This window comes from Triticum urartu, chromosome 1A (assembly GCF_056163025.1).
Source record: "Triticum urartu cultivar PI428250 chromosome 1A, HENAU_Tu73, whole genome shotgun sequence".
NCBI lineage: Eukaryota > Viridiplantae > Streptophyta > Magnoliopsida > Poales > Poaceae > Triticum > Triticum urartu.
The window spans coordinates 555,332,456-555,354,948 of record NC_141873.1 but is presented as its reverse complement, the minus strand read 5'-3'; the positions used below and the strand labels follow the sequence as shown (position 1 = coordinate 555,354,948).

The 22,493-nt window shown below is 50.2% G+C and overlaps 2 protein-coding genes across 2 annotated transcripts; both read right to left on the bottom strand.

Moving 5' to 3' along the window:
- Positions 1–17,230: 17,230 nt before the first annotated feature.
- On the bottom strand, positions 17,231–19,169 carry LOC125538894 (desmethyl-deoxy-podophyllotoxin synthase-like). The gene is made up of 2 exons (XM_048702216.2): positions 18,167–19,169; positions 17,231–17,936 (listed from the first exon to the last, which is right to left on the bottom strand). The coding sequence occupies exons 1-2, from the start codon at positions 19,049–19,051 to the stop codon at positions 17,313–17,315; spliced, it is 1,509 nt and encodes a 502-aa protein (XP_048558173.2). The 5' UTR covers positions 19,052–19,169; the 3' UTR covers positions 17,231–17,312.
- An 891-nt stretch (positions 19,170–20,060) lies between these two features.
- LOC125538887 (zealexin A1 synthase-like) lies at positions 20,061–22,006 on the bottom strand. The gene is made up of 2 exons (XM_048702203.2): positions 21,091–22,006; positions 20,061–20,896 (listed from the first exon to the last, which is right to left on the bottom strand). The coding sequence occupies exons 1-2, from the start codon at positions 21,976–21,978 to the stop codon at positions 20,270–20,272; spliced, it is 1,515 nt and encodes a 504-aa protein (XP_048558160.1). The 5' UTR covers positions 21,979–22,006; the 3' UTR covers positions 20,061–20,269.
- Between the last annotated feature and the right edge of the window lie 487 nt (positions 22,007–22,493).

Below are 22,493 nucleotides of genomic sequence, written 5' to 3'. Positions count from 1 at the left end.
GCACTAATTAGAATTTGGGTTGATTCAAAGTTTTTTTATAAGAATTTTGGAGGATTAAAAATCTTTGTAACTTTCTATATTTGGTTGGAATTCTCTTGAGAAATCCATTGCACTAGATTTCATATAGAATTTTTTTTCATCCGCACAAACAGTTCTTTGTTTTTCCTGCTGTGCAATCAAACACGCTTTGGCGTAAACAAAATCTTGTAGGACTTGTGTGGACATGCTACTGCAATTTTCCCTATTCCCACTTTTTGCATGATAAGATTACTTAGATCATGATAAGAATTCCTTAAATCAGTATTGCCATGACAGTTGTTGAACAGATGAAAAGTTTTTCCTGCAAAAAAAGCCTTATTAGGCCATGTTTGGCCATTTCTCAGCGCTTATCTCTTAGCACATTACCATATGCAAAATATTGTTGTATTTTAAGAGGAGAAAGGGGAGCTGTATGTTAATGAAAATACGGCTCTTAGCTCAGTTTCTCTATGAATTATAATTAATAATTTGACCCCGTGTGGCTTATTTTTTTATATTCCATGTGTTGATTTTTTAATATTAATTTTTTTATATCAAATTCTGAAAATATATAACCTAATTCCAAACTTTCACTTGTATGACCAGGTCATCCTCATGTAGAAGGAAGAGGGACTCTTCCTCAGTGCATTGGCCGAAGAGGAAGTCTTCGTTCTTGTGTTGGCCGAAGACAACTCTTCGGTCGCCTTTGGAACGAAGATCAGCGGGTCTTGGCCGAAGAGGCGTCTTTGTTGTGTAGTGGGCTGAAGAGATGATCTTCGCCAACGTCCTGACCAAAGAGGATGTCTTCGTTCACCACACGGACGAAGAGTTCAGGATAAGGATCCTGACCGTCTTCTTCCTCCCAATCGTGCTATTCCTCTTTCTCCCTGTTCCCTTCGCCATTTTTACCGGTTCCAGCTCCTTTTCGTACCATATACACTGCTAACCACCAGATCATGGCAATTGAGAGGCTTGCAAACAAGTGGAAGGTAGCGAGACCAAACGATAGCATGAAGGCATATATCAAGCAAAGCTAGTATATCCAAGGTAATGATGATCCTTGCCTCAAATCCTACTTTGAAGAAGACCGAACCGACAAAGTGTAGTCAAACAAAAAGTACGTAGTCAAACGAATCCTCGCACTCCATGTCTCCGTATCATTACCGAAGCTAACGAGAAGAGGCAAAACCTGATTCGGAAGGAGCGGCTCTCCTATGTAGGGTGGGATCTATGGCAGTTTTTGGAGCCTTCGATTTTGATCGGATGGCTCCAGGTCAGTCGGGTGGTCTACTGAAGAAACTGAAGATGTTTAGGGTAGTTTGGGGTTGATTCGAACTATCTAATAACGATCAGTCGGTTCGGGTTGGGGAAAGTTTTTGGACTAGGTTGCGTGTGGGTTTAAATAGGTGGGCTATGTTAGAGAAGAGAGGGAAAATGAAAGGCCCGGTTGGGATCTACCAAACGATTTATGAGTTTATTTTATAAAAACACCCGAATAAAATCCGGTATAGCGTCAATGGATTGTCGATACAACGTGGATAATGCAATAATGAATGCAACGAATAAATAATTACAGCACACATATAATAATATATTACGCCAAAGAATCCGGGGAACCGGTCTCTGTCTGTTACATGATGACTTCGCACCATGTTGCACAAGACGTACGGGAAGGAGCTGAGGAGCCCAACAGTACATCCTTTCCGCCGAGGAGGTGGAGGAGGAAGTGACGAACCAACCGCTGTTGGAGCCTCGGATGGGGGAGGCTGTGACGAGCACACGTCGGGGCAGAGCTTAGTATCAAGCGAGCATCGATTTGCGTCGCATCAAAAGGTCGCTGGCGACACAATGGTCAGGAGCCATCGAAGAGATGGAACATCACCTCCACACTCATCGAGCCGTTGAGGGATCTGGGTGACCACCGCCACCGACATGGGAATTTCAGACCGTGCGTGTGCCGGTGTGTTGGGGAATTGGGTTTGGGTTTGACCTGGTTAGGACGACGGGAGCAAATTGGCTCTCAGGCAGGGACTGGTTTGCAAATTGTGCGTATAGATCTCTCCACCTGAATCTGGGCCATCAATCTGCCATCCGATGGTCCAGATCAGTTTTTCTATTCTTTCATGGTAAGATCAAATTCTTTTTTATATAACAGATCATATTCTATTTGCAGTCTATCAGAACTGTACGTGCAACCATGCAGCCAGAAAATACTACTCCCTCCGTCCCATAATATAAGAACGTTTTTTATACTAGTATAATGTTAAAAACGTTCTTATATTTTGAGACAGAGGGAGTAGGACGGAAGAGCCACGTGAGACGGACGGCGTAGTACGAACATTTAGGAGGAAGAAACCTTCCTCCCTTTATTGTTGGGAAGGAACTTAGATTTTTTTGTCTTTCTGCATCGATCCAATCTGGCATACAATCTGGTAGCGATCTGGCTGCTTCGTCTTTTTTCCCTATAATTACTCCTATCCGGGTGACCAAGCCCTCAGGCTACGCCGACGGCGGCGACAAGAGTTGATCGGCGGCAATGCGCAACTGCTACACGAGAGACGAGTTGTACATGAAGTTGCTACTCGAGACACCACATGGCTTCGCCATCTTCATCGTGCGCAAGCCCGACTGCCTCCACGAGGACGAGGACAAGGCCCTCAAGGCACGTCTTCTCAATAGTTTCCTTTTCTTCCTTCCTTCGTTCCAACTAATTCATACTACTCAACAATGATGATGATGCAGTACCTTTGGACATACTTCGTGTGGCGTTCGTCTGTCAATTCCATTGTAAGTACTACTTACATTACTCTAGTATACAGTAGAACTTGAAGACAGTAGTAGCCGCGTCTGTCTATTCTTATAGAAAATAAAGATATATATTGAACATGTTAGGAGCATATGATAAGATTTGGATCAGAGCATATTTTTAAAAAGTTTGAGCATTGCATCAGGTAGAAATGAAGTCAAACCTAACAAAAATGGAACAACAGTGATGTTCTAATCGTCCGAAGTGTCGGCCACAAATATTAGACTGAAATTTCATTTCTCCAATCATGTTGCACTGTATTGTGGCTAGGAAATTCTGCAATCTAGATCTTTCTTGTCTTCTGTTGGAATCAACATTTCATATGAACCATCTCCTAATCAAATGTCCTTTTGCTTGGGCGGTCTGGTTCTGGTTGATGCAACCATTGCCTCTCAACATTGCGTGCCCACGGCAAGTCTTGATCATCGTCACATGGCGAGAACAGGCCTGCGACACAGATGAAGGAGTTTAATGCTCTCATCTACCTCGTGATGTTTTCCACATGGAAGGAGCGGAATGACCGCACATTCGAGAAATAGAAACGCAACGGAATAGGCCCTGCCGCCGCCGTTCGCTGAGCGGCCTTTGCCCATCGGCGAGGGGGGGGGGGGCTAGGTTATTGCTCGTGCCGGGCCCTGGGAGCGTCGCGAGTGGGATGCGTGTAAGTGATTCTCTTAGGACTTTTTGACATATAACACATATTCACTAGTCAAACTGAAGACTCTTTGCATATACCGATTGGAGGGAGTAGTAATACAATTTGTGCATGCGTGCGTGCGGGATTAACTAATCAATTTTCGATGGATCAGGTCCAAAGTCGGGATGACTATGAAAGGTTTGATGATAAATCACTTGCCATCGACGTTGTTACAGGACATGTTGACAAGCACCTGGGCAACAAGCTCAAGACCGTTTGCATGCATGGCAAGACGCTAGCAGCTGGTACTACTTACTACGTACTACTCCCTCCGTTCCTCAATATAAGTCTTTTTATACATTTAAATAGACTACAACATACAGATGTACGTAGACATATTATAGAATGTATGTTCACTCATTTTGCTCCGTATGTAGTCATTTGTTGAAATCTCTAAAAAGACTTATATTTACGAACGGGGGGAGTAGTATTTATGTTTGTTGTTATAGGAGACCACCGGTACTACCATGAGTCTTGAATCTTTGTGTAGTTCATAATTCAGTGTCGTCTACTTCGGCCTAGGTTTTGGATCAAAAACACATGACCATTGGTGGATGTCTAATATGACTATTGGAGTAACAAGCTTGCTCCTACCCAGCGCTCACAACTATTTAGACGGTGTTGTAATCAATTATTTAGTTACTTAATTGTAGGGAATCAGGTGCCTCCACAACGATGTTGTGATGGAGCTCATGTGGGGTCTCAAGCATCTCTTGAAATACTTTGTGCCTGAAGAGAAAGAGTCTGATCTCACCGGGGAACACAACATCCACATGAGCAAGGGACTGGATATCCTGCTACGGCGTAATGGATTCCATCATGTCCAACCAAACATGGTACGTCGTATTATTAGGTTTGTTCCGTAACGGATTCCATCATGTCCAACCAAGCATGGTATGTCGTATTATTAGGTTTGTTCCGTACTCCTTCATTTCTAATATATTTTCCTTCATCTGTTTCTAACAAATTTTATCTATTCATGTATGCGTGCAGGTTACGAAGCGCGTTGTCGATCTGGCCCTCACATTGTTCCATTGTGATTATGATGCTGATTACTACTCCGACCACGCGAGCTATCTTACTAACCTCCTTATGGAGGTTTCTGACATCGACTGTCGTGGTTGGGATCACCTGAAACGTGCAACAGCTTTCAAAATTATCGACGCGTTTGGTTGGACGCAGGTAATGTATTCAATACTGTAATGAGAATACGCTGTATTAGATCACAGACTGAGCGATTACACGATGTGTTTGGTTCAAGCAACGGAAAAGGAAACCGTGGTCTGCCGCCGGCGGTCTTGTAGAAGATACTCGGCTGCTGGGGATGACTTGCGGCCAAATCAGAGAGCGCTAGCTGTTCATGGTGGCGCCGCTGCTCACGGTAGAGAAAGGAAATCGGCCGCGCTGCTGCCCGTGGCGGAGATCAGCGGCGCTGCTCACGGCGGAGGGAGATCGCTGGCGCGCTGCTTACGGCGACGACTCACGGCGGCGAATGGAGATCCGGTGTTGTTTTTGAAGGGGAGGAAAATCTCCGGTCCTGCAGGCTGCTACTCGATCGGTGCTCGTGGTGAAGAAAAGATCGCGCGAGCAGAGAATAGAGAGAGGGGATCGATACCGGACGAATGGCGTTATTCCATGCCACGGGGTATCTGCTGTTTTTGCTTTTACGAAGAACTTTTTCCGATTACAGGGGACCCGAAACCGGTCTGACTCAAACAAACACAGGTAACGTATTCCTAAGCCGGTGTAATCGGAAGACGGCGGAAAAATCATCAACCAAACGCGTCGTATATGTTTGCCACGGGAAAGAAAACATCTACTTACTCAACCAGATATGGTATGTATGTCTCACTCTTTATATTTATACTTACCAAGGTAAGTAACTTTTCTTTTGTTTAGATGTTCACACCGGATGAGGCGTCAAGGCTGCAGGCTGCTCAGCCAGCTCAATATGACGGTCGGATGAATGTGCCAACTATCTTATATCTCTACAAGACCGCCCTATCTCTGATGCAAGCGCGGAGAGACTTGGGGGTTTCCCTTGGGGTATCCATCGAGAAGCCAGTCGGCTGGTGTGAGTCGGCAGACAAGTGAAATTTTAATTAGGACAATATAACAAAATATATGTTTGAAATTTACTGGTATTGTTTTGAAATTTTCTGAATTGGCACACGAAGTTTAGTAATTCATGTAAACTTGGTTATACGTCTCCTTGAGTTGAGTAAATTACAAAAAACCATCACATTTGGGACCCCAAATAAAAAACCACAACCTTCCATTTTTTTTGCAAAAAATCACCAATATTGTTAGGCGGTGCCAGACAAGACCCTAACCTGTCAAACCCAATCGGCCATTCCCAAAAACGCTGATCGGGGTTCGACCGGTTAGGGTTTTGTTTGGCCCCCAAGAGTTAATATGCAGTAGACGCACCGCATATACATACGCAACGTGATCATTATTCTTTTCCGCTTCATAATTTGCGGCAAGTTTACTATGATGTGCAGAACTTAGAAATGATAGTTGTTAAGACAAATATGAAAAATAATCCATGTAATACATGAAAATACAAAAAGGGGGAGGCTGCTAAAAGGAGATATAGATATAGACGACCAGAAGAAGGCACGATGTCTGTTTGTCCAGGGGTCTCCCATCTTCCAAATAATGCAGCTCAGAGGAGTTTGAAGAAGAAAAATATATGGTCAGTACAAAGTTTGGCAAAAAGCAACTATAGTAAAGATAGTGTGGGGTTGGTAAGTCACGTCCCTGTCAAATTATCATAGTCACGACCATGTCATGATACACACACGATAATATATGATAATATAACGACATACTCCTTTAATCCCTTTTAGTATCACTACCGGAATCGCACCCTATGCCGACGGCCAGGGCCGTCGGCATAGCCCTGAATGGCCGTCGGGACAGGCCTATGCCGACGGCCCCCGTCGGCATAGGGCCGTCGGCAAAATATCCGTCGGCGTAGCCAGAAAGGCCGTCAGCATAGAAAGGCTGTCGGCATAAGACCTATCTCGACGGTGTCCGTACATCTATGCCGACGGCCAAGGCCGTCGGCAACGTTATCGCCTAACGGCGGCCGCCGTCAAGTCTGCCCAACGACTTGTCTCCACGTGGCACCCCTATGCCGACGGCCTAGCCGTCGGCTTAGTAGAAAACTGTGCCGACGGCCAGACCGTCGGCATAGATGTGCCACGTGCCGACCGTCCGCTGCTCGTGGGCCAGGGCTATGCCGACGGCCCAGCCGTCAGCATAGTCTGAGATTAAGCCGACGGCCAGGCCGTCGGCATAGTACTTCAAACAGAGATCCCAGTTGCTGACATGTGGGCACCTATGCCGACGGCCGGACCGTCGGCTTAATTTCAAACTATGCCGACGGCTGAGCCATCGGCATAGGTGCCCACGTGTCAGCAACTGGGAGCTCACGCTGGCCCTATGCCGACGGCCTAGCCGTCGGCATAGTTTGCTTTTAATTTTTTTTCTTTTTTCTGTTTGTTTTCAAATCAGTTCAATTCAGATAACATCACATATATAACAGCACATATCAGCAGCACATATCAACGAACGTAAGCATAAGCATCATGACAACAATAGATCATCATCACACAAGCACAAGCATATCAACGAATGTAAGCATAAGCATCATCACACAAGTCAACTAAATGATCATCAGCACACACAAGTCATCTCAAGCATCATCATCACATCTCAAGCATCATCGAGCACCGCGGAGGTCGTCATCGCCAAGACGGCCAAAGTCCAGGTCATCAGTGCTAGCGGCAGCGCTACCGCCTCCGCCTCCGTGGATCGGAGTGGTCGGGCTCCGTGTCTCCGGAGTGCTGCGAAGACCACCGCCAACGGTAGATCCACCTGTTCCCTGCATGTTGAAAAGACATATGCACGGGATCTATGACTGTGTTGAAAGGCATGACATGCTTTGGGTGAATAGATTGGGGATGAACTAACCGGCGAGGGGCCAGCGTTCTGTGCCACAAACTCCTCAAAGCTCATTAGCATTGGTTGTGCTGGAGGGCATTGTGCTGTAGGGAACTGAGGACACCTGCCGGCCGCCATATCCTGAAAAGCCTGCTGCATCTGGCTATCCCTCTGCACTTGGTGTTCATAAAGCCTCTGATGCCACGCCATGGTCTCCTGGCGTGTGTACTCCATGTAGGCCTACGGTATGACATGATGGAACTCATAAAACTACTAAATGCGGAAAATGAAGTGAGAAATGAAGATAAGAGGGAAAATACTTACAGATTGTTGCTCCTGAAAGAGGGACTGTGTACTAGTCACTGGCTGGCTCGTGCGTTGGCTCAGGCTCGGGTCGATCCGACGAAGCTGTGTGTAGGAGATACTAGGAGTGATCACAGCATCGAGAACCGCATCCCGACCGTGCTCCTTGGGCCCCATCCTCACCACCGCCATGTCGTCAGAGGCGCCGCAATGGGGTCAGGTGTGTCAGGATGTAACTCCAGATACGCTTCGGAGTAGGCCTTCTTCCTCCCTTCGGTCTTCTTGCCGTAGTACTTGGGCTCGCCAGGCTTGGGGTCCTTCCGCGTATGGGCGATCTCCCACGCCTGCATGTGTGAGAGCGGCCGCTTCAGTTTCTCCTCCTGCACCACCAAACAGAGGTTAGTCATACATAAGAAAGTGATGGTAAATAGAAGAAGAAGAATGTTTAATGGGGTTAGTCATACATTAACTGCCTTGTGGAGATAGTGGTTTCGGTTTCCCTGAGCATGTACTCCCTCCGTCCCTCGGTTAGCCTTATTTTGGGTTCTCATAGCCGCCCAGGCTCCAGCCTCATCACACCAAAGATCCACCAATGCTGCCCAGGACTCGTCTTTTCCATAACACCAATTTGGACACACCTACATAATAAAAGCATAATGGCATGTAGGTGTGTCCAAATTGGTGTTATGGAAGCATAAAGCATAAAGAATAATGTACCACAAGGTAATGAAAGCATAATGAAAGCATAATGAAAAATCTTTTATACTTACCGCCAAGAACTCGGGCCTCTCCAAGGTAATGCCCATCCTCCGCGCTTCTTCCTTGGTCATCTTCACACCAAGATAGTCGTGGTAGTATGTGGAGATGGCCACATAGCGCACCTCGTACTGCATCTGGCGGGCCTTCTTCTTGCATTGGCGCAGCACGATCTGGTCCGCTCTAGCCCTGTGCTCCGGAAGAACTCGATAGAATTTCTACAATCATGCATGAAACAAGAATGGGAGAAGCCATGAGTTAAATCATTCATGAAACTAGAATGGACTTGTGCTTCTGAAGAGAACTCACCCAGAAAGTAGTGATCACGGCCTTGGCATGGGTCTCATGGTCCGCGTGGCGGGCCGCTTCCCAGTGGTCCCAGCTCGTGGCCAAAACCCGACGGTCCGGCTGCCTGACTGGATCAGGACAGTACAACCCCGGCCAATATAACTTCAGCAAGACGGTGATGAGGCCGTTGGGAATACAGACCCCTTTAGAATATATCCAGTTGCTGCAAAAGAATGAACTATTAGCATGTGACAAGAAAAATAAATAACAACCGGAATAAGCATGTGACAAGCAACATAATGAACCACTTACTCTTTTCCCGTGGGCTCAATGAGCCACTTCTGCTCCTCAGTAGCAGGAACCTGCTTTGGTAGCTTTGCGTTGCCACGCAGCCACCCCTTCGTGTCAACCCCCTTCCCGTCACCACCATCATCCCCGCCACCACCCTCCTCCTCGCCTGCCTCCCCCTCCCCAACCTCCTCCTCCTCCTCCTCCTCGCCTGCCTCCTCCTCCTCCTCCTCCTCCTCGCCTGCCTCCTCCTCCTCCTCCTCCTCCTCGCCTGCCTCACTAGAGGAGGGTACCTCACTAGAGGAGGGCCTCGAAGACAACACGCCTAAGTCGGTGAGGGTGCGCTCTTTCTGGCCGCGACCCCCTGTAGTGGATCTCCCCCCAGCACCTCGTCCTCTAGAGGCTCTCCCCCCGCCCCCTCCTCCTCTAGGGGCACCTCTCCCTCGACCTCCCTGTGAGGAGTCATCGTCAAGTAGCCGAGGGGGAGGATTACATGCTCGACCACTCCGACTAGGCAGGCCGACGACCTTGCGTAGGAAACCCACGCCGTCGGCCTTCCCCTTGCCCATGTTCCACGAACCTGCATTGAAAAGAGAAAAATCAATTAGTAAATTAATGAAATGAAGGAAAGGCATGATAATAAACACATTAATAAAAATGCATAAAAAGGCATATTCCTAAACTATAGAAAAAAATACTTGAAACGTACATCTGCTAGAACCCATATGAATCATCACTGTTGTAACCTCTTTCTCGGTCTGTCTCATCATCACTATCAATCATATCATCTTCGTTGTCCGACGGAGGTGGAGGCTCTTCCTCGTCGTCAGCGTTTTCGTTTAACTTTTCTAGCATAAGTATGTCATTTTCATTGACAATGGTCTCACCATCATTCCGTGCATCGTCGACGTTTGGGTCCACATCATCATCACCCAATGGTCTAGCGTCATCGTTTCTAACCACATCATCATCATCATCATCAGGTTGCTCTTGATAGAACACTCCCTCGTATGTCATGGGGTTAATGTTGTAGTAATCGTCTTCATTCGGGTCTGGTAGCTTACCATGTGGCGACACCTTGAACACAACTTCCCAACCCTTTAGATACACTTTCTGGCATGGGTAAGGCAGATAATATACTTGTGTAGCTTGGGTAGCCGCAATGAAGAGATCGGCTCCGGCATAGACGGTTGATGGTTTAACTTCGACCAAACCAATGGAAGGCGTATGTTTTACCCCCTCCTGCGGATCGAACCATCGGCATTTGAACACAGGCAGACTTAGGGTCTCACGCCCCTGGCGGAATTTAACCTCGTATATATTTTGTACCCTTCCGTAGTAGTCTACTGAATTTTGACCGGGGGTGTACACTCCAGTATTTATAGTTTTGGGATCGGGGCGGCTGTTTTGGTGCTCCTCTGTATGGAAGCGATACCCATTCACATCATACTTTTTACATGTCACGACGGCAGGGTCAAAACCCATGGAAACCCATCTCAATTCATCATCCATAGATATGTTCGAATCTTTTCCCTACAAGTATAATGGAAATTGTTGCGTGCATTAGTTCGGTTAACTAATAAATGTTGAAGTAGGTATTTAACAGGGGATTGTGGAAAATTACTTTCTCCATGAACCAAGCAACAAAATTTTTACGTCCAGGGTTTCCATGACGGAGAAGAGTAAGTGCCTCCGCCTCAGTAGGAGGATTCACTCCCGTCCATTCCTCTTGAACGAAATCACTAAAAAGATAAGCGGTGTTAGACCGGGACTAAGTGAACATGAAACATGATGATGTGGAAGACATAAAGGAATGGTGTAGTGGTATTACCTCATCCACACTTCCTCAACTTCCTTGATGTTGTGCAAGATATAGAACATGAGGTCCTCCCACTCTTGTCGTGGCATGTTATAAGATTTCGAGGCCCCAGCCCTCCCACCTTGCGCGTTGAATAGATCGAGCCTGGGTTGATACTTGGGCTCTTCTATATTGTATCGAGGCACCTTGTTATGCAGATGGGGAACATGGTCTGGATAGTATGATGTCCTGAGGTCTGACACCTCCTCTAGGATAACTGCCTCAGCTATGGAAGCTTCAATCTTAGCTTTGTTTCCACATTTCCGTCGGAGATGCTTGTTCTGCCTCTCAGGGCCGTACTACCAGCGATTTTGCACAGAGCCCCCCAACAATACCTCGTTCGCGAGGTGCAGAATGAGATGTGTCATCGGAGTAAAGAAGCCTGGCGGAAAGATCTTCTCTAGCTTGACTATCAACTCCGGTGCCTTCTTATGCAATTTTTCAATCACCTCTTTACTTACTTCTTTAGCACAGAGCGTGCGAAAGAAATGGCTAAGCTCGGCAAGCACTCGCCAGACATGCTCGGGGACATAGCCTCGAACCATCACCGGCATTATCCGCTCAATCCATACATGGTAGTCATGACTCTTCAGGCCGGTCACTTTGCCCGTTGAAAGATTGACTCCCTTACTTATATTCGATGCATAACCATCGGTGAACTTCAAAATTTGTTTCAGCCAGATAAGTACTTCTTTTTTTTCTGGCGGTTTAAGGACAAAGTCAGCATCTGGCTTGAACCAGTTTTTACGACCGCCTGTGGGAGGCTTCATGTTCAGGCGTGGTCTATCACAAATTCTCTGTTGATCGGCTCTAGCTTTTACGTTATCCTTCGTCTTATCAGGAATGTTGAGGATCGTGTGGAAAAGTGACTCTGCCACATTCTTTTCGGTGTGCATCACATCAATATTGTAAGGAAGTTTGAGGTCCTTGAAATAGGGAAGCTGCGAGAAGGGGGTAATGTGCGTCCAGTTGTGCGTCTCGCCATATCCCTCGAAGCCTTTGGCTTTGGCTTTGGCTTTGCCTTCGACTTTAGGCTTCAGAGCTTTTAGCTGAGCAAGAACATCTGCCCCCGAAAATGTTGGAATCTCGGTTACTTCATGAACAACCTGGCCTTTCGTGAAGTTCTTCTTGTCTTCCCTGTCTGGATGGTCTGGAGGGAGGAACTGTCGATGCAGGTCAAAGGCTACATACTTGCCACCCTTACTCAGCCAAATCATTCGCAGAGCCTGCATGCACACTGGGCATGGCATCTTACCACTTGTACACCATCCGCAGAATAGAGCATAGCCGGGAAAGTCATGCATGCAATAGTGCAACCAAACTTTCATCAAGAAATTTCTCTGCAAATCCCGGTCGTATGTCAACCTCGGAAAATACCAAGAATGGTGCAAAGCATCCACAAGCGGCTGCATAAACACACCCAACTGCTTCCCCGGGTAGTCAGGCCCCGGAATGATGAGCGACAAGAACATGGTCTTCCGTTGCATTAGGGCACTAGGAGGAAGATTGAGCGGAATTACAAACACAGGCCAGCAGCTGTATGGATTGGACGACATACCATATGGATTCAACCCATCACCTGATATGGCTATTCTGACATTCCCAGCCTCGGCTGCTTCCTCGGGGTATTCTTCATCGAATGACTTCCATGCTTCCCCTCCCGATGGATGTATGATTTTTTTTGGATTGTACCTTATACCTTCCTTGTGCCACTTCATCATTTTGGCAGACTCCTTCATGATGAAAAGGCGCTGCAGTCTTTTTATAAAATCAAGATATTGAAGAACCTTAACGGGGATGGTTAGCTGCTTTTTCTCACCATCCTCACCGACCACCTCAATGTACCGAGACGAACCGCACTTCCTACAGTACTTGTCATCCGCATACTCGTGCCTAAACAAAAGGCAATTCTTCGGGCAAACATCTATTTTCTCATAATCCATAGAGAGTGCCTTCATGATTTTCTTTGTATCGTACATGCTTTTCGGCAGTTCATGACCCTCAGGGAGGCTGTTAGCCCATACTCCCAGGAATGCTTCGAAGCATTTCTGGCTACAGCCATACTCAGCCTTGACTGCAATCAGTTGCGAGATGGCATCCAGCTGAGATATTTTCGCACCCGCATAAAGAGGTTTCTTCGACGAGGCCAAGACCTCCAAGAAGGCCTTTGCGGTTGCCTCCGGCTCCTCTGGTTCATTCTCTGAAGGTGTCGCATTTGCCGTTTCTGCAACAATGACATCATCTAGCATGTCCCTGACCCCGTCGTCCTCATATCCATCGATGCGTTGTCGCATCACCTCCTCTCTACCACGGTCCTGCTCGGCTATGTTTATCGGCGGCATGTCAAAGTTTGGCATATATCCGTGCGTGCGAAGATGCTCACTCATGTCCGTCTGATTTCTACGGTGATGTCTCGCACATCTCGCACAGGGGCATGGTGGGATAATTCTCATTGGACGACGGAATATCTCCTTCAAATACACATCGGTTTTCGCGATCCACTCTGATGTTACTCGATTCCGACGGATAAAACCACTGTACATCCACTGATTATCTGCCATCCTCTGCTTTTTTGCAACCCACACAACATAATTAAGGATTCACTTAAATTAATCACATCAAATTTTCAGTTTCTACCGCGTTTAATCCACCTACATCTCTAATAGGTAAAGATGGGTCCTAATCCCACCCGAGAATGTGTAGATTGAGTACGTTGTCCACGCTCTACCCCGTTCCGAGACAAAATTTCGGTAGCACCTCCCCGCTGTTCTCCAGATACACGTCTCGGCAAAATGCCGAGAGAATGTGCATCCGGAGAACAACAGGGAGGCACCGCCGAAATCCTGTCTCGGAACGGGGTAGAGCATGAACAACGTACCCAATCTACACATCCTCGGGCTGTCCGTGGAAAGCGCTGGACAATCTGAAAGAGCTGCGGTGATAAATATGCAATTGAATGCATATTTATCGATGCAACCCTTTCGGACGGGAGACGCCTAGGTTACATCAGTTGACTTGAGAATGAAATCTAGTGATATGAAAAAATTGGAGGAGATGGACTTGTAGCTCACCCTCGGCTGTAGAGGAAGTAGTCGAACAGAGGAGGGACGATCCTTGACCAACAACTCCGATGACGATCACTCCACCGACATGAAACTCTACAAAACCTGCAAATTCCAACGCGACAAAAATTTAGAACATCACAACTCATAAAGCATATTCATCATCAACTCACAAATTTAGGTGCATTCATTTATTCTTGAATCATGTAGGGTTATTTCATCACATATTCATCATCATCATCACAACTAACAATATTAAATAAATATTCATCATCATCATCATCACAACTAACAATATCAACAATATATTCATCATCATTGTCTATTCATCATCATCATCGATTCATCTCATCGAACAAAAAATTTGTCTATCTCTATCTATATATCTAACAATCTATCTATCTAACAATCTATCTATCTATTGATCTATCTATCGATCTATCTATCTATATATCTAACAATCTATCTATCTAAAAACAGAAAAAAAAAGGTGGAGGTCTCACCGGAGCGGCAGGGCCGGGGCGAGGCGGAGCCAGGCAGGGCCGGGGCGAGGAGGACATCGGGGCGGGGAGGACGTCGGGCCGGGGCGGGGAGGCGCGGGGCGGGGAGGCGCGGGGCGGGGAGGACGTCGGGGCGGGCGCGGATGGGGCGGCGCGGGGCGGGGAGGACGGCGGGGCCCGGCGGCGTCGACGGCGGTCTTGGGGCGGTGCGGTGGCGGTGGGGGAGGGGATGGGGGCGGCGCGGGCAGTGGGTGCGGTGCAGCGGCGGTGGGGGAGGGGATGGGGGCGGCGTGGCGGCGGTGGGGGATGGGATGGGGGCGGGGCGGGGCAGCACCGGAGTTGGGGGAGGGGATGGGGTGGCGGCGCGGCGAGGGTGGGGCAGCGGCGAGGGTCAGGATAGCGCGACGGCGGCGGCGCGAGTGGGGATCGGGGTCGGGCGAGGAGGAGACGGTGGGGGAGATGGATGGCGAATGGGTGGCGGGGGTGAACCGCAAGGGGATAAGGTCGGCCCTATGCCGACGGCCTGGCCATCGGCATAGGCCCACCACTTTGCCACGTCACCGATCCGTGGACATGTGCGTCTCTATGCCGACGGCCAGGCCGTCGGCATAGATAGGAGGCCTATGCCGACGGCTATACCGTAGGCATAGATGGCAACTGCTTTTTTAAAAAAAATAGTCCCACCTCGCCCAAAGACAAGCAACATGACCTGTTTAAATAGTTGGCTAATCCATAGTGGCCTGAGCATGCCACTATGCTTCCACAAGCGTAGGAGGGCCCACGCGTCCGTTTCCCCCCTCCAGGTGCCGGCGGCGGCGCCGTCCGTGAGGGGGGCACACCCCGGACACGCGTCCCGCCTCTTCGGACATGCCACCACACCACCCCGCATGTATGAGGGCCCGGTGCCACGCTCCGGTGGCATTGCTACCCCCCAGGGCCCCCGTCCCGCCTAACCCTGTAGCGTTTGACCACGCGATCTAGCCCTTTGACTTTGCACGGACGGGCTTTGACCAGTGGGCCTCCCCACCCGGTTGTGTTAGGTCAGCCCATAGGAACACTCTGGAGCAACATCCGGGCCAGACCCACAGCAAGATCCCCTCCGTGTAGACCCCACGCGTCCGTTTCCCCCCTCCAGGTGCCGGCGGCGGCGCCGTCCGTGTGGGGGGGCACACCCCGGACACGCGTGCAGCCTCTTCAGACATGCCACCACACCACCCCGCATGTATGAGGGCCCGGTGCCACGCTCCGGTGGCATTGCTACCCCCCAGGGCCCCCGTCCCGCCTAACCCTGTAGCGTTTGACCACGCGATCTAGCCCTTTGACTTTGCATGGACGGGCTTTGACCAGTGGACCTCCCCACCCGGTTGTGTTAGGTCAGCCCATAGGAACACTCTGGAGCAACATCCGGGCCAGACCCACAGCAAGATCCCCTTCGTGTAGACCCCACGCGTCCGTTTCCCCCCTCCAGGTGCCGGCGGCGGCGCCGTTCGTAACGGGGGGCGGCAATCGATATACCATCGGGAATGTTTTTTTAGATAAGGCATAATTATCTTATGCAAAAACAAAAACTAAAATAAAGTAAAAATAACAGAACAAAGTAAAAATAAAAAAATAAAGTAAAATATATGTATGCCGACGGCAAGGCCGTCGGCATATCTGTGCACACACGCAGGTTATCCCGCGGATCGATGACGGGGCGTGGCACACGGATCGATGACGTGGCGAAGGGGCCTATGCCGACGGCCGTGCCGTAGGCATACCTCTGCCACAGATAATATAGAAAATTAAGTAAAGTAAACATATGCCGACGGCGGGGCCGTCGGCATATCTGTGCACACACGGTTCGATGACGTGGTGTGTCATACGTATCGTTGACGTGGCAGAGGGGCCTATGCCGACGGCTACGCCGTAGGCATACCTCTGCCACAGATATGCCGACGGCCGCCGTTACCGCCCGTCGGCGTAGGATAAACGCCGTCAAGCGTCAGCACTGACCAGGGAGTTGGGCCCGGGATATGCCGACGGCCTGTCCTATGCCGAGGGGAGCCGTAGGCTTATCTCGGGCGGTCCCGACGGCCACGTCTATGCCGACGGCCCCGTCGGCATAGATCAATGTATGCCGACGGCTTTTCTACGCCTACGGCCCATCCTTGGCCGTCGGCATAGGCGCGGCGATGCCGACGGGGCCCGTCGGCATAGATTTGGTCGTCGGCAAACCCTGTTTTTCTGGTAGTGTATTCTATACATCTGTATCTAGATAAATTTAAAACAAGTAATTTGCGATGCAGGGAGTGCTATTTTGTATGTTGAATTCCATCTTGATTGGCGTCCACATGTCATACATATATGTATAGGTCTTTGTCCTATATGTAGAATGTACCACTGCTTCTGCGTTTACAAGCATTGGTTTGTTGTGTCATTCATTGCAATCTCTCTTTCAATTCGAGGATCCATAAAAGTGTTTCTATAGTCATCTTCGAATATATATATATATATATATATATATATATATATATATATATCATTCAGCTTAAAGTTGGTATTTATGATCTACAATGATCCCTCTTAAACATTCATGGCTGAATGATTAAAGCGCCCAACTCATAATTGATAAACTTGCGGGTTCAATTCCAGCTGGATGCATACGAACGGAAACATTTCACAAGTCTATTGGAACTGGCTCTCGATCCATGAAATCTCATGTTGTGAAATTTTGCAGTTTATTTCTAGCGTGGGAATAATTATAATTTTACAATATACATCTAATTCTTACAATTTATATCGACTAGACTCCGAGAAGAGGTACCCGAAGGACAGGCTGCAACAAGAGTTGGTCCTTCCGCCTCGCGGTGAGGCCGAATGCCTCGGTCATGTTGAGCTTCGCCGAGCGTGGTCCTGGCCGCTGCCAATCGAAGTGGAAGAGCAAACTCGCGAGCGGGAGCTCTACATTGGCGAGGCCGAATGCCATCCCAGGGCACATCCTGCGGCCGGCGCCGAAAGGCAGGAAGGCGAAGTCGACGCCCCCAAAGTCCACCCCCACTTCCCCCTCGAAGCGCTCCGGCCAGAACTCCTCGGGCGCGTCGGGCCAGTAGTGCTCGTCTCGGCCCAGCGCCCAGGCATTGACCAACACCTGGGTGCCCCGCGGCACATCGTACCCCAGCACCTGGCACGCTTCCTGGCACTCGCGGAACAATAGCGGTAGGGGCGGGTGCAGCCGCAATGTCTCCCAAATGACCAGGCGTAGGTATGTGAGCTCTCTTAGATCTTGCTCGGACACAGTGCCGCAAGCATGGAAGGCTCCCCGCACCTCGGCCGTCGCCTTGTGCATGGCCCTCGGGTTCTTGACCAGCTCTGCCATGGCCCATTCCAGCGTCGTAGCTGCTGTTTCACTCCCTGCGCCTAATATGTCCTATCCTCAAAACATGGGATTTTTTAGGTTAACAATCCGCACGAAAAACATATGTATTCTTGAAACCTAAAACTGTGCACGGTTAATTTCTTGTACGATCCATATTTGGACCGAAAAATCAGTTTGAAATAGATAGTTCGTCCAGAACAAAACAAGAACATCACATGACCACGATAGGCGATAGCACTGCTACGCACTGATGCAAAGAGCCAAAGAGACTACTTAATTACCATGATGACGGATTTGATGGCGTCCATGTCGAGCGGAAACTGGAGGCCACCTTCCTTCCGGATACTCAGCAGCACGTCAAGCAGGTCCTCGCCGCCGTCCATCCTCTCCAGGTGCTCCTTGACGATGCCGTCGAGAATGCGGTGCACGGTGTCGTGGCACTCCTTGGCGCCGCCGAGCCGCGCGGCGAGCCGCCACGAAGGCCACAGGTCGGCCGGGTTGAACCCCGCCGCGAGCTGCATGGAGCGGTCGAGCTCCCGGAGGAGCGCGTCGCGCTCCCTGCACCGGTCGCCAATCACGGCGCGCACCGTGCTGTCCGCCACGAGCGCGGCCAGCAGCGCGCGCATCTCCACGGGGCGCGCGGCCGCCGCGGCCTCGCCGACGCCGCGGAGCGCTGCGGCGACCTCCTCCTCGCGGATGGCGCGGAAGGAGCGGACGCGGCGCGCGGTGAAGAGCTCCACGACGGCGATCTTCCGGAGCTGGCGCCAGTAGTCCCCGTAGGGCGCGAACACGATGTCGCGGCCGCCGCTGGTGAGCACGCGCATGGTGGCGCTCACGGGCCGCATCGCGAACGCCTTGTCGTGGGTCTTCATCACCTCGCGCGCCCCCTCCCGGGAGGACACCACCACCGTGGGCACCTCGCCGAGCCGGAGCAGCATGGCCGGCCCGTGGCGTCGCGCCAGGTCACACATCGCGCGGTGAGGTAGCTGCCCGGCCAGGACGAGGTGGTGCAGGCTCCCGATCACCGGCAGCTGCCACGGCCCCGGCGGGAGGCGCAGGCCGTGGCCACCATCACCCCGCGCCCCCCAGCGCCTGCGGCCCGCAAGCACGGCGAGCAGCGACAAGAGAGCTATGCCGAGGTAGACGACGACGTAGGCGTCCTCCATTTGCGCTATGGGGCCTGACCAATGCTTCCTTCCATTATATGAAGTGTCGACACCTACATATTGAAATTGAAATTGATGACAAAATTGTGTATGGGCGCCGCAACCGCCGGCCTACAAAATTAGTTGTAGCAGCCTTTTTTATGTCACATATGTGGACGCATGCAACGTTAGCAGACTGTAGCCGACTGAACTGAACATTGCACATGCCCTTATACGATTAGCGGGTTGTGGCGGTCTCGCCGCTTGCAGCCCTAGCGGCACGTGTGTGCTCGTAAGCTGGACGTGCATGCCCATGAAATCTCAAGCTTTATCATCGCACCTGTCGTGCTCTGGGGAGCTACTGTGATGAAGCGGTGGCTGAATTCTAGCCTCCCAGAGTTTCTAAGCTGACACAAATTCCTGCCTTGTGGTAGCTCTCTCTTCAACTGCCTATCGTTAGCTCGTTTCCATAAGATATTAGGCATCGCTAACTAGAGTAATTCTGAACTTTTCATGGATGATCAATGAATACATAGTATAGATGCGTAGATGATACCAACGAGTTATAACCTGCTCATCGTAGAGACCAAGTGCGTTTACAAATCACTAAAGTAGTAATCTACATCTCTTTATATTTCTTTACAGAGAGAGTATGAATTATGGCGGCTTCTGAATCCGGCAAGTTTGTTGACGGCCACATATGTTGATCTTCTTTTTTACTTTCTTTTGCCAATACACAAAGGTCACATGGGCAGAAGAAGTTGGAATGAGTACAAGGGTACAGGGACAATACAACACATGTCACAGTCAAGTATAGTCACTGCAATTTTTGTGTTTAGATTTTGAATCAAATAAATTATGCTCATGTCAAACGTAATATTTAATGAATAGTGTATAACTTTTTAGGAAATTAGTTGGAGATGCTGTATGTTGTGAAACTAAACACATACTACTAAAAATTGTTTCTATGATTTTCATTGTAGGAATATGTTAACATAAAACAATACTTTGGATGGAAGTAATTAACATGTATCAATTGAAACAAAACGTCCAACTATGGTATTATTTCAAGTAGGTTTACAATATATTCAGGAACCACATATTGATCTAGCCCCACTACGCTAGTTATTGCATAATACTAATGATGTTATGCAACAGTAGAACTTTGCAATTTATTTTCTATGTGGGTACAATTATAGTTTTACGTTATACGTCCATTTCTTATAGTTTATATATTGACTAGACTCCGGGAATAGGTACGCGAAGGACAGGGCGCAACAGGAGCTGGTCCGTCCGCCGTGCGGTGAGGCCGAATGTCTCTGTCATGTCGAGCTCCGCCGAGCCTGGCCCTGGTGGCTTCCAGTCAAAGTGGAAGAGCATGCTTGCAAGCGGGAGCTCGACGCCGGCGAGGCCAAACGCCATCCCAGGGCACATCCTGCGGCCGGCGCCAAACGGCAAGAACGCAAAGTCACCACCCCCAAAGTCTGCCTTTGCTGCTTCTTCCTCGAACCGTTCCGGTCGAAACTCCTCAGGCGCGTCGGGCCAATAGCGCTCGTCGCGGCCTAGCGCCCAAGCATTGACCAACACCTGCGTGCCCTGCTGCACGTCGTATCCCTGCACTTGGCACGGTTCCTGGCACTCGCGGAACAACAACGGCAGGGGCGGGTGCAGTCGCAACGTCTCTCGAATGACGAAGCGTAGGTATGGGAGCTCGCTTAGGGCGTGCTCGGCCACGGTTCCACTGGCTTGGAAGGCTTGTCGCACCTCAGTTGTCGCCTTCTGCATGGCCATCGGGTTGTTGATCAGCTCTGATATGGCCCACTCAATTGTCGTAGTTGTTGTTTCACTGCCCGCGGAGAATACGTCCTGTCCATAAAACATGAGATTTTTAGATGAATATAATGACCCGCATGAGATAACATGCGTTTTACGATAACTCTGTTCATTTTAACTTAGCAAGCAGTGTTAGCTAGCTTTTACGGAGATGCATTGCGTATATTTTGTTAATACTAAATGTGCAAGTAAGACCGGCCGCTATGCGAAGAGAATACTGTACTTACCAAGATGATGGCTTTGACGGCGTCCATGTGGATGGGAAACTTGAGACCACCCTCCTTCTGGATCTTGAGCAGCACGTCGAGCAGGTCCTCGGCGTGGTCTCCGCCGCCGTCCATCCTCTGCAGGTGCTCCTCAACGATGCCGTCGAGCATGGTGTACAGGGTGTGGCGGCACTCCTCGGCTCCACTGAGCCACGCAGCAAGCCGTGACGACGGCCACATGTCGGCCAGGTTGAACCCCGACGCGAGCTGCACGATGCGGTCGAGCTCCCGGAGGAACGCGTCGCGCTCCTTGCACCGGTCGCCTATGACGGCGCGCGCCGTGCTGTCCGTCACGAGCGTGGACAGCACCGCCCGCATCTCCACGGGGCGCGCGGCCGCAGCGGCCTCGCCGACGGCGCGGAGCGCCGTGGCGACCTCCTCCTCGCGGATGGCGCGGAACGAGAGGACGCGGCGCGCGGTGAAGAGCTCGGACACGGCGATCTTGCGGAGCTGGCGCCAGTACTCCCCGTAGGGCGCGAAGACGATGTCCTGGCCGCCGTAGGAGAGCACGCGCATGGTGGTGCTGAGGGGCCGCGTGGCGAACATGGTGTCGTGGTTCTTGAGCACCTCGCGCGCCCCCTCCCTGGAGGACACCACCAGCGTGGGAACCTGGCCGAGCTGGAGCATCATGGCCGGCCCGTGGCGCCGCGCCAGGTCGCTCATCGCGCGGTGAGGGAGCTGCCCGGCCAGGAGGAGGTGGTGCAGGCTGCCGATCACCGGCAGCTGCCACGGCCCAGGCGCCATGCGCAGGCCGTCGCCACGCGCCCCCCAGCGCCGGCGGCCCGCAATCACGATGAGCAGCGACACGAGCGCTACAACGAGGCAGGCCGTGATGTAGGCATCCTCCATTTGCGCTCTCCCTGGCGACTCTGGGTCCGAGCTAAGGAATGTAGTGTCACCTAAGGAATTTCGCTTCGTGTGTTTGCAAGTTGTGAGTTGTGACAGATGAATCCGATCTCAACTGAAATTTATAAGATGATCACAACCTGCGCGTGCATGTGGTGGGCTTCAAGCTTGGACTGCATGGTCATGGGTCAACATTTCACGGCTCTTTTCCGGCCACGGTGACGCCAGCACTAGACACGCGTCATCCATTTAGACATCTTAACCGAAAATTTCCACGTGCATGGGCGGTACGTACATGCATGCTTGACTTGTACACTGAAGGTGCCCAAGAAATCTCAAGCTTTATGGTGACATGTACGTCGGCACGTACGACGGTACGAGGCCTGAATCCCGCGTGCATGCATGCAACATGGGCCGGATAGAGCCAAGTCTACCGTCTCCAGCACGCCTCACCTGACCAGAACCAAATATCTTCCCGCAGCAAGTGCGTGCGCATCACCGCAAAAATCAAGTCTACC